General features: G+C 35.9%; 1 protein-coding gene across 3 annotated transcripts in view; it reads left to right on the top strand.

Moving 5' to 3' along the window:
• Positions 1-13,134, top strand: part of ZFAND3 (zinc finger AN1-type containing 3) — a 136,978-nt gene that overhangs the window by 90,562 nt on the left and 33,282 nt on the right. For 2 of the 3 annotated variants that reach the window (XM_032684448.1, XM_032684446.1), the window contains exon 5: positions 7,569-7,634. The exons of the other annotated variant lie outside the window; for it this stretch is intronic. In XM_032684448.1, coding sequence (XP_032540339.1) covers positions 7,569-7,634 — 66 coding nt within the window. The remainder of the gene's footprint in view (positions 1-7,568; positions 7,635-13,134) is intronic. 3 annotated transcript variants of the gene reach the window in all.

The following is a 13,134-nucleotide window of genomic DNA, read 5'->3' as shown; positions in this document are numbered from 1 at the left end:
TTTCTTAACAGGTGGTTAAATAAGTCTAACTTTTGTTCTTCTGCTGCTTTATGTGCAGATAAGTTTCATCTATTCTCATTTTTTCCCTTCCATCTTCTCCTTTCATTTAGGAGGTCCTAAGGGTAGTTATTTCTGCATCAGTCACCATATCAGCCAGTTGCTCTGTCAAATATTTCCTTTTCTTATTGGATGGGCAAGGTTTTTGACTATTTTTAGCAGACAGGAAAAAATGGATTTGACAATAGCCCTTGTTTCTCTCTGTCCCTACCTTCAGCCACCACCACTCTTAAGCTTATTAAGCAAGGTTCTATGTATCTTGGTAAAGAAAAGGTCACACTGCACATGGAATAATTTTGCTTAGTTTCAGACCTTCACTGCTTTCTTTGGGGCTGTCACATTATTTTTCTGTCACTATGTGAGTAGAGCTAAAGCTAGTCCTGTGCAGATTTGAAACTAACTCTGGTGTTATGTGACAGGAGAAATGTCAATGTGAAGAACAGTGACTCTAGCACCTTGATTAGATTTGGTATTTCAGTAGTTTTTATCTTGGGTTGACAGGATTTTATTTTAATTATGTGCTTAACTTTTCTTGGCCTCCTTGAATAGCAAGAACCAGAATTGAAAAAGGACAAAAGGAATATCTGATGTTTCTAGAACAGTTAAATGCTCTTCATTTCTACATTGAAGAATTTAAAAGAAGATAAACAAAGATCTGAGCTATTGCTGTGAATATCAGAAAATACACTGGAGATTTCAGCCCAGAAAGAAGGTGATGATCACTGACCACACCTTACCTCTGTGTGTGCTGAATTTTAGATGCCCAAATACAAAATTATTTCATGACTGAAATTTTGACTAGTTTTTGTATACCCTCCAGAATTCAAAACATTGCTCATCAAACTAAGTGTTTAAAACATTTTTAATTTATCTCAAATATTTAATTTTGCAAGATAAGTTTGAAGAATGATTTTCAGTTGTTTGTTTTATTAAATATTTGCATTTGCTGGAAGTACTAATATACCCCCAGTTTTGAAGTTTTTTTATTGCAGTTACTTTATGTACATTAAGCATACTGCATCTGAGACAAAGATGCACTAGGCTTCTATAAAAGAAAGGTGAGAGATTGTTTTTTCTACTGCACCTGCTGTTCATACTCTGAATTTCATTGCTTGTTGAAGCATGACTGTGTAAAAAGTCACATAGGCTATAGAACTAGAAATATAATGATATTTTTTCTGTCTGTGGAATAGAATAAAAAGAAATGCCAGTTTTTTCAACCTAACTTTATGAAAAATGGATAAACAGGTGTGTTCTTTATTTCTTTCTTGTTGAATGGCCTTCTCTCTGACACAATGCAAAAGGTTTCTGGCAATTTATAACAACTTCACAGTTTTTGCATTTTGCCTGAGTTTGTTAGTAGAGTCATAGATAACAGCTTTCCTATGTATGCTCTGAAAAAACTTCATATTTTGAATTATTATGATGATATCCTTAACTGAGATTTGGGCCTTTAAAGTAAGGACAGAGATTTTTAAAATGACAGATGGTTTTGAATGCCATTCATTGCATACTTTTCTAAATGCCCCAACTTCGAAAATTCAGTTGCTTATTGCAGTAGAGTCAGTTTTGTGCATCCTGTCTTTTTTGTTTTGGTATGTTTTGTGTTTTTGTGTGTTTTGTTTGGGGTTTTTTTCCTAATTCTGTCTATGGGAAACTTTGTTTTCTGGCTCATCTCTGAAAGTTACATGCATACCTAGTTCTGTAAAGTATTAAATGTATAAACAGACCAAGCTAGCTGCCTATTTTTATCTTGCTTGTCACAACTGGTTGTAGAAAACTATTTGTTTTATTGCTAACCTGATTTATTCTCATACCAATTTGTACGTTTTTCTCTGATTCAAAAGAATGCATTAACTGGTAAAATTATGCTGAGTTACAAAACTAGCCTACCAGATAGATAGATATGATTTAGTTTTAAATTAAACTTGTACTCAGACAGAGTCGAGAAAGCTGTGACTGGGTGATGGTGATGATGAATAATTCTAGTTTTCTTTATCAGCTTACAAGATTATCATGTGTTCTTTTTCAATGTAGTCAGTTTTGTATCAGAGCAAGAGCGGACACATCTCTAATATAGAATATGCATCTGACTTTTTTTTTGCTATTACAGACATCTTTGGGTTTCTGTGCCACAGAATAAGAACCAGCTATTTTCTCAGGCTTTGTCTTTTATTAAGTTAGAGAATCGTAAAAGTTGTTTTACATTTTCTGGGATTTTTTTTAGCCTTGTTTTCATTAGAAGCTATTAACAAATAATGTTTTGGTACTGTTTTTAATATTAAAATTAACTAATTGAGATTTTTTATTGGATTGTCATTGAACCTGTGTTTTTTAATATTTATCACAAAATACATATCTGTTAGTATCAATGCAAGCACTTTTTCTCTAGGAATTTGCAAGAATGCTTTTAAATATAAAACCATATTGAGTTGTGGGCTATTTGTCTTTTGAGAGATGCTACTAGTATTAGGTGCCAGTACAAAACATACAGAAAGTTAGAAATTTGAATAAAATATTATCTAGAAGTGTCATCTTCATCATCTTTTCGTGGATGTAGATCTTTCTGTAAGTTTCAATCTATTCCCTACAGTCTGAATTTCATTTAAAGAACATTTCTGGGTTTTCTAACATCATAAGCAAAGATCTGGCACATAGATTTATGAAATGAACAGTTCTTTCCACGTCTGTGGCATGGTAATTTTGAAACATAATGAAGACTAGTGGAATAGTACCACTGTTAATTGTTCCTTCTGATTTATAGTCGCTTCACACTGCAGAGTAGACAGTGTGTTCTAGGGTGTCATTTATTAAAGTGAAAGGACCCCATGGAATATGAAGCAGAAACACAGTCACATAAGAAAAATGTGGGTTAGAGCTGCACAGCTATTGAGGTTACATAAAAATTATTTATAAAAATGTAATTTAACTGCTCGTTTCAAAAGCACATTTTTACACTTCAACTTACACCTATAAAGTAGGAAAGTATAATGTCTGTTTTACAAGAGAGGAGACTGAGAAAAAAAGCAGGTGACAGGGTTGAGACAATAGCAGGGAAGAAGGTGGAATCTAAATCCTATCTCCCTGTACTTCATTATAGTTGTTAAATTTACCATCTATTCAGCAACAAAGCAGTCCAGGTTTCATTTCCTTCAAAAGCTGCATGTAGATAAAAGTCCCCAAAAGTACATAAAGGCAGGTTTGTAAAACCAGATTTTAAAAAATATATATTTTTATGTAATATAATCCTCTTTCTTATCTGTTTAGTAATGACATCACTGAAATTATCATGCAGCTTACCCATTCTGCAGCAAATAAGCAATTCTTAAGTGTTATAAAGTTCTTTTGCCTTTTTTCCTTAACGGTAGCGTGTTCTGTCTGTGCAGACTGAATTTAAAGATTTATGTTCCTTCTTGTTTATGTATTGGTGTTTGTAATCAATGACTATCTTCAAACTCAATCGTGTAGATTAATTAGATTATGTCTCTACCAATTCATGAAATACACAACTAGATTACTGGTTTGGACAGGTTTCCCAAGATGGATTCTTTCCTGTATTGCAAATAGCCATGACCTTTTTCCTTTCCTGGCTAAAACACTGCTGTCCAAGGAAATTCAGCTCTGACTTATTAACCTCCTCCAGCCCGTTGCATGCAAGGAGTCAGTGTACTTTACCTAGGAAGGAACCATCACAATACCAAAAGCTCAGAGTGGAGTTCATGTATCCTTACGTTCCTGGGATCAAGTGTTACTGGGCTTCAGGCTCCTTCACTTATTTTTTTCATGTTTGTTCATTATCTGGTTTGCAGTTTTTGTGGTATCTGAAATTGTTTCAATGTATTGCTGTAATTTAGACTTTGTACTCTTGTACAAACTTGGTTTCACTACGTTCTGCATTTCTTTCTCTGCTTAGTAAGTGCTTCCAAGTGCTGTTCAAATCCACTTGATGTGTGTACTCTGGGCTCTTCCTCGAACAGCAAGAAAAGGGGGGCTGCCCTGCTATTTAACTTTTTTCCTGCATGGGAGGTTCTAACTGAGTGGAGTCACTTCACTTTACAAAGGCCTTAGGAAGGGGAGAGAAGAAGTTACCCTGACTCAGGGTATGTCCTCAGGACAGATGCTACTTGGCAATTGTTAATGTTGTTCAGGAAGGGAGGTGCACAATGCAGAAGAGCAGTCTAAAAATTTAAACATATAGAGGTTGTAGTAATTTGTAATAGTAAATAATAGCAATACTAATGTCTCTACAGAAATACAAGCAATATATAAAATTTTTTGGACAGCTAGCTAGCTAGAGAAATTGGATTTGAACCTGTTTTTCCAAATTGATATATTTTGAGTACAATTTAACAGGAAGTTACAGAAAGCTGTGGATATCATAAACCCAAAACATAGCTGCTACATTAATAAGACCTTTTATATTAATATATGATAAGGTTCAAGTTAAAAGATCCTGTTTTATCCTTTATTAATTCTGTGTTTGAATTTGCAAACCTGAGGCTTCTCACAATTCTTCTAATTTCTTCAGTAGCTTTTAGTATTTTTATATTTTTAATCAGCTTTTAGGATTGCATTATCACTGGGCAGTGGCTGCTGTTCTTTGAAAGAGGAGTTGCAAATGTCAAAAACCATACACTGGGAAAAATAGGAGCAGAAGCTGTTGTTTAATCTGTTAATTGGATATAGAGTAAAAAGATATCTCTACCATTTTAATCTCTTTTTTGTGCTGAGAAGTCTTACAGCCCAGTGGGTTATATTTGAAGCTAGACATGTATGGCCTTTCACTGTGCACTGAAGTGTTTAATGTAGCACAGTTAAAGACCCTAGAAAAACTTATTTTTTTGGCAGTGAAGATGCATATATGTCCTGAATCATGCGAAGTTATAAGCCTACCTTTGTGAATAGCCAAGAAGGACTGGTGTTCTGTTGTTATCTGACTTCCCTTTCTCACATGCAGAATTTTTATCAAAGCTGTGAGAAATATACTGCCCTGTTTCAAACAGTACAAAGATGCCTGAATTAGCAGTTATGTATACCAAAAGATTCAGCATAGTGGCTTCCACACAGAATTGCACAGTCAAGCCCATAGTACTGAATTATGCATGACATTTTTAATGGTGGAGCAAAGAGTAGCAGAAGGAAATGCTGCAAAGTACGTGCTGCCTTCGCTGGTTATTAGGCACTAGTGTACGTGCATGCAAATCCCAAGATATTCTTTGTTGAAACTCTGGTGCTGTGCTATACAAATCAAAGCTGTATGAAAGCAATACCTAATGAAGGAAGAATAAATAATAGAAAAACTCTGACACAGGGAAGTGCAGAATACATACCAACTTATTGTACTTTAGAGAGTGAGAAATGAAGTTCTTACATTTAGCTGGATGCTGAAAGTATCAGCTAGTGTAAATATTTACTGTACAGTAATTACAAGGATTAGTCTTATTTGTTAGTCCACAGTGATGATGCCTCTCACTGTCTATTCAGTGAAAATTGGGAGAACGTAACTAAAATTATTTACAGAGGAGCTGCTGCATCTTATGAGGCAGCTGTGATCTAAAGTCAGTTCATTGAAATTCCATACCCTATTGTATATATTGTTTACACAAATTCCATATTGAAACCGAATACTTGGTCTTTGAAAGTTGAGACTGACTTAACAGACCTGCTCTGTAACCTTTTAGATATTCAAAAGGTTTCAGTAGAAAACTTGGTAAGGCTTCTGTTCCAGTACTGATTTTCTTCCCAAATGCACCAAACCCTAGACCAGGCATTTTTGAGCCTTTTATAATAGTATTACTAACATAGATTAAGATAATATTTTCATTGTTTTTATATTCTAGCCTAGAAAAAGTTATGTTATAAAAAATTATTTCAGCTTACTTGACCATTTCTGGTTGTTGTGAAGCAGTTGTTGCTTGCCAGTGCTATCAGGCCTGAAGAGGGCACCACCTTGGTGATACCAAGATGCTTGAGCCATCCATTCAGGATGCTTTATTGTTGGGTAGGAAAGGCATTTGCCCCAGGACTCCCAGTCCTCCTCACTGCACAAACAAGCTTTGCTCTTCTCATATGCAGACTTGAGCCTGCAGAGAGGTCCCTACCACTCCCCTCCGCTTACCTGTGGAGTTCAACCATTTCTCACCAGCTCCCTCCTTACAAGCCTCCAAAATCTAACCGTGCCTTGCAATACTGTCTGTGGCATCTGCCAACTGCTTATGCTGTTGCATGTCACGAAGAGCAATTTCTTATGTCACGTTCAGTAGTTTCTCCATGTCCTGATACTTCACTTAACCTCAGGCCAGGCCCTTATGAGCGGCCTTAGTGTTTACCTGCAGGCCAAGCACTGGCTTGCTGGCCTTTGCAACCACCTTTTAAAAGATTACCTGTTGCAGTTGTGAAACGGTGCATGTTGCCAGAGGGACTTTTTGGGAGAACAAAAAACTCAAAAATATACGGGTTCTTCTCTGGAAAATGGGAAGTGTAAAATGCTGTTCCTAAGTGCATTTCGTTGAAATCAAATACGCCAAAGTAATTTCCTAACATATTTTCCTCCCAATTGCAGAAATTTATTTTCTTTTTTTTAAGTGCTGCTTTCCAGATATGACATGACTGAAAAAAATATAAAGGAAAAAGTATTTTTCAGGGCATGAAGACTTATGTTAAGGTTATCCTGTCATACTAAGCTCTGTTGTATTACCTGCAAAGTACTACTATATCACGAACAGTTCAGTGCAAACTTGATTATTGGTATTTTGATAGCCAAACTCTAGTAGATCTAACTCAATTTCAGGCTCTCTAGCATCATCTAATTTATAATATCCAGTTTTCAAAGCTATGATGTGTTATTACCTCTGGTAATGTTACTGTCGATTTGTCTTGGCTTCCCTACATGGAGTTTATTTATTTATATTTACTGCAAGTCACTGAGTACGCTCAATTGGTTGCTATTTTAACAAGATCTCTGGAGAACTCCTCAACGATGATGCATGTTAAGGAAAAAGCCAGAAAGCAATTTGCTACCAAACAGATACCAATACGAGTGGGCAAGAGTCCAGAGCTGAAAAACCTAAAACATGGAAAGAGGTTGCTAAGATATGCTTGTACCACACTTAGAACACATAACGAGGACAAGATAAAATTGGAAGGTGTTATCTCGCTGGAATCAGCTGCAAGGTTCCTGTTGACATCAGAGAAGTGATCACTTTGTCCCTCTCGTTACTCAGTTAGTTAGGTACATTTCTAGCATTGCAATTGTAGTGTGTATTTTCCTAGAAATGCCTCTTGAAGTATTTGTAAAGTATAACTTTGTCCCAACTTTTCATCTATCTTTTTTCAGTGCAAGACATATTCATATTTGACTGGGAAAGAAATATTGAGTAGTTGAATACTTCCATATGTGCTTTCCAAAGACAAATGCTCCTCAATGTTTTATGTTGCTAAGTATAATCACGATGTAGTTTTAAATGCTAAATATAGGTGATATTTTGAGACATATGATTCTCTGTTTCCAGGTGGGCCATGCACAGGTACAGCTCATGCCTCGTTAACCACACCAACCAAAAGATCTTGCGACTCAGGTATGTGTTTTGTGGGGATCAAGGACTTAGGTTTTGCATGATATTTAGCTGTGTGGTTTTAGTTTAATAGTAAAGGGTAGTAACCATATCTGGCGAATGCCAAATGAAAATAAGTATTGTTGCTTTGCTGACAGAAACATATATATCTAAGGATTACTATGGCAGATAGTTCATCTGAGAACTAATTATGGAATTATGTTAAACATAATTTCGTAAATACATTCTTCTTTCAGTTAATCTTTGTGAAAACAAGATATGCACGAGTAATTGGTTTGATTTACATCTAATGATTGTGATAGTGTTCTGCAAATCCTCCCCTTGAAATGCTAAGTATTGAGTAGAAAACTGTTTGGAGTATATTTACTTTCCCTGATTGAAGATACAGTATAGACAGCTGATGTTGGCATTGAGACTAAATTTTACCTACTTTGGGTCATTTTGGTGCCTTTATTTCTACATGTAGGATATAGACAGATAATCTCTCACAGTGCTAGTATTAGTAGTGAGAAGTTAGGTCATTGCCAAGCTGAAGTTATGGCTTCTGCATGAGATCTGTCATGAAGAATCATGTGAGCACTCATTCAGGCAGGCAGCCAAGTTACCTGCATTGGCTCAGGTCTTTTTCAGGCTTTGGTTTTGTGTGGATTAAGGAGAAGTCATATGATCCTTTCCACCCATACCACTTTAGGAAGCTATAACCTCCTGTGGAGTGGTGGGGGTGTAGGCAGTGGTAACATTCTAGCAGTCTGTTTTTCCAAAATAGTTTTTGCCTGTATTTTCATTTATTACCAGTTGAGCCATATTGAGTGTACAGAAAGGAAGGGTATTCCTGTTTGATTAAGGACCCTTTAAGGAGTTCAAGGTAAATTTCCTCTGAAGTCATTCTTCCAAAAAGTATTTCCAGTTACTGTTGTTTAGCTGAACTGTAATTATTCCATAGATGTATATTGTTAGCTTGTAACAAATATGTGGTGTTGTAAATTGGCTTATTCTGCAGTGAAGGAAGGTTACAGAGAAGTTGCCTTACCTTGCACTTGCTGCAGGTGCAGACTTCTCAAGTGATACATGATAATCTGTGACAATGCTGTGAGTATTGTTTACCAAAGAACTCTTGGAAGTTTGACACTGAAAGATACTTCTCCAGAACAGGAAGACTGGATTTTCTTTTCTGTGTAGACATGGAGATGTACCTAAACAAGATGGAATGTTTGCCACTTTATCCCTTGCAAACTAACCTGCTTTGCTTATCGTATTACTAAACTGTATTTTGTTTACATATTAGCTTTTGTAATGTTTCACTCTGGTTTTCATTGCAGGGTAATTTAAAAGCTTGCTATGGTGCTATAGATACAGTAAACTGAGCGTACTGTAAGAATATTTTTTTTTAAGTATGCTTGTAATTAACAAAAAGGCATGTAAGTTCTCTGTTTGGAGTGTCAAATGGCAACAGTAAAAGCTCCTTAGAATAAGGCAGATGAAGCTGAGACATGTTGAAAAATATCCATTAAATGTTTGGCTAACTTTGCTCTGTAGTCCTCTTATTTTTGGTTTGTGCTAATGTTTGGTCTCTATATGTTATGGTTTTCTATGTTATTCATTTAGTGTGTTTTGCAAGAAGCCAATGAGATGACCTTAATTTGATACCACAGCTATCATCTTCACTCAACTAAACCTAATGATTTTATATTACCTCCATTTCCGATGTTTTTTACATTATTTGTTTAGTAATCTACATATTTTATTTATAGCTCCTTACATTAATAAAAACCTGTTACCAGTAGTTACGGTTTTCTTCTTCAGATCATGAATTTTCAGCTAACTTTTGTTTTTAAAATAAATTACCGTGTTTTCATGGGAATTGACAAGAAAATGTTGACTACAAAATATTACCCAGAAGTACTGTGACATCTTCAGGCATAAGCAGCATACAATGAAGGCAGACATTTGTCATGGTTTAACCACAAGTCCAAAGCATAGCCCCATATTAGCTACAATGAAGAAAATTGACTCTATCTCAGTCAAACCCAGCACATTCTTTTACACTACATTCACTTCAGCTTAGGGTCCCTTCCTATGAAGCTATTTAAGTGATGGAAGCAATATTTGTAAGTATTCTACATTTCTTCTACCTGGAAGAGCTTTGAAGGAAGAATGTTGTGTTGGATTTCATCTGTATAATTCTGTTCCCCCTTCAAGCATAGTTTTTGCCTAAGGTTCCCTCAATCAGCATTTGAGACAGAAAATTAGAAATTTGACCTACTTGTGAGTTCCTGTCAGGAGGATATTAAGGAAGACACAAACCTTTCAGATTTTATTAGTGTGAATGTAACAATTGAAGAAAGATCAAAACAATAAATCTGCCAAGACACAGGAAAAATTCTCTCACAGAAAAAAGTTTTTACCTAATGCACTTGTCAACCTGCATGCTGTAGGAGCTGTTCTGATAAAAAATAGTGTTCTGACACCAAATAGTGGGGTTTTTCTTCCTGTTCTCCAGAATCATCACTGTGGTAAAAAGTATTTCTATTCCAGTGTGCCCACAGGACAAGGATTATAATGAAAGGAATGAATAAAGCCTTGCAATCATTAGTTTGGATGATGCCTCAAAGGTTTTTGAGAGCCAGCAATCTGAAGACTTTGTAGGGAAAAAAATGGGACTGTGTGGCCTAGTGTATAGCCTCTTATGTATTTTGATTTGTTTCCTAATGGTTAGGTAATGTGATGATTGATGGCAGACACTGCGAGGCTTACTCTAGTCTGCAGGGCATCCAGATCCCATTTATATCAGGTGCCCATGTTGTGGAAGTGCAGTACCAAGTGGCATATTACTCTTGTTTTTCTGCTGTACAACTTTAATGATGATTTACTACACAACTCTGAACAGCCAGATTTTAAAACATTTTCATGCAGCTTAAAGAACCATGAAAAAAAATCGATGGAACTGTGTGAGTGTGCTCAGTTAATTTTTAATTGTGCAATAGAAAAGGTGGTAGAAACAGGCAGATAAAATGTGGTAATGATACAATCAATTCATACATTATAGCCATAAAGTCAGTGAGGTTTTAAGTACTTTATTTCTTAGTAGCAGTTCATGAGAAATGTGCATCTGTAATACTTTGTATGGTTATATGTGTAGATAGCTGAGATTTTATGAGAATATCTGTCGTAGATTGGTGTGGTAGTGTTTATATTGTACAAGATGAGTATCTGTCTCTTTGCTCTATGTGTTTTCTGGTTTAAAATTTGAGTCTAGAAGATGAAAATAATTCTTTCACTGCTTGGGTAAAGTGTTTAGGCAGGCCTGTGGTCCTTTTTGAAGTTTCTAGTTTATTGATGTTCTTATATTAAGACATGTTCTTGCTTGTAGCAGTGCCAGGAATCTAAATGCTTTGAGGCTGAACCTGTACAATTGAGAGGATAGCCTTTTAGGAGTTCCAGGAAGGTCAGGTTCTGGAAATAAAAGTACACAAATTTTCAGCCAGAGCCAAAACCACAAAATCATTAAACTGATATGATCTTTTTTTTTTTAATCAATCTCTATGTATTGAGTAAGGACAAGAGGACCTCATACCACTAAATAGATTTGGGGTTTTTTAATTGCTCTGAAGTGTTAAGCTCCTGAGCAAAAATACACAAAAGATTATTGAAGGGGGCTTTATAGCATTAAACCAACTTTGGGGTATGTTTTCATTGGTGTTCCAGGGGACTATTAAGGTGTTCTTTAGTGTTTGACTTCTGGAGGGCATTGTGTTAGAAATCCAACCTTCTTGGAGCTCTTTCAACAACAGGAAAGTGATGATAGAACAGCCTTCAAGCAGCATAATAAATCACCCAGCCCTAGCAATAATAGTGCCCATTAGGGACACTCTTCCCCCCCAACTCCTCTCAGTTTCCAGCTGTACTAATAGAACAGCACATCAAGCAAGGCTGTAAATAAAAGTTACAACCTAATAGGTGGGTGTTGAAGTGGAACGGACAGGAGCTGAGGCATGGAGGCCTTATTACTGCTCATCAGCAATTATAAACAGGATAAAGTGTCTGGGACTTGCACTGATGCTGCAAGAGCTAATAGAGGCTGGGAGATGACACTGTACCATGATCAGGTGATGTATGTTGATGGGTTTTTACTACCTCATCTTATTGCCTATTTCTGTGACATGCTGTATTATGTGTTCTGTGCTTCTGTATCTGTCAGGGTGGACAGATTGGTTTCCACTCCTACTGGTTATCTAAGAGCCCTCTCAAAGTGTTTTGATTATTATAAATTAAAATCCTTCTAATGGTAAAGATCATAATAGTCATACTTGTAAACAAAATTAAGGACTTGCTCTAATTGTATGATTTATTTTCACTATCACCATTTTCAACTTTAAAAAGTCACTCTCATTCATAAAAAATAGTGGGTGTGGTTCACCTGAACTTTCTTTTACACTGATTGCGTCCTGTGCATTTTAGACTAAATGATTTACAACCAGTGTGTTTGGAGAATCCAGAGCGATGAGTTTTGGGCCAATATATCAAAAAGTTTGTTAAAAGTCAGCTATAGCTATGGTGATCCTTGCTTCTGAATTTTAAAAACTTCAGCGGTTCCTGGGAATGTTTATAAAAGCTTGTTAACACTCAATAATAGGTAATATTTTTTTTAAAAGTCCTTGATTTTTATATATCACAGTCTAGCACATTTCTTTGCTAGATGTCTAAATCATCTCTTTCCAAAACTGTGGTGAAAAAAATACCTTGAAATTTATCCTGTACTTGCTTTGATCTAAAGAGAAGTTTTGCAGGCATCTTCATAGTTCATACATTAATCACTCATGCTGTTTACTTCTGAAGATATTTTTTTTCTGAGTAGTGGAAAAAATACAGCATTTGGAAATGAAAAGGTGTGCAGCAGCATGACAGCAAGTCAAAACAGTGACTCCTATCTTTGTCTATTGAGTACAGTCAGGATAAAATAAATAGATTATTTTTGTATCTTATGGTATTAGGACAGGAGTACTTACATCTGCTTGTGTTAAAGTACAGTAAACTGAAATGAATGGAAACTTTTCATAGTATTTCTTTGAAATTCACTTTCATACTTACTGGTTTCCAGGTGCACGTTTTCTTTGCATTGTTCATAAAGTGAGAAAGCTAGATAGTTGAAGTGTCCCAAGGGACAAAAAATGTAATGTGCCTGTGAAAGCCTTCTTTCATATGGTGTACCAATGGATTACAGATACTTAGACAATGTTTGGAAGGTGTTTATAAAACCTTGATATTTACTCTGCATCAAACAAGAGGCTGGACTAGGTGACCCCTGAAATCCCTTCCAACCTAATTTTTTCAGTGACACTAGCAGAAAATAAATATGATCTGACTGATTAAAGGTATTTAGTCTAACCTCAAGTAACATTCATAACACTTGATTAGACTTGAGGCCAGCAGGCTCTAAAAGTACAGGCCAGCATTTAGTGCCTCGAAGAGAAGAGCCAGGAGAGAGACTTCTGGACAGGTGGGA

The sequence above is a fragment of the Chiroxiphia lanceolata genome, chromosome 3 (assembly GCF_009829145.1).
Source record: "Chiroxiphia lanceolata isolate bChiLan1 chromosome 3, bChiLan1.pri, whole genome shotgun sequence".
NCBI classification, from domain to species: Eukaryota; Metazoa; Chordata; class Aves; order Passeriformes; family Pipridae; genus Chiroxiphia; species Chiroxiphia lanceolata.
This window is presented reverse-complemented; position numbering and strand designations above follow the sequence as displayed.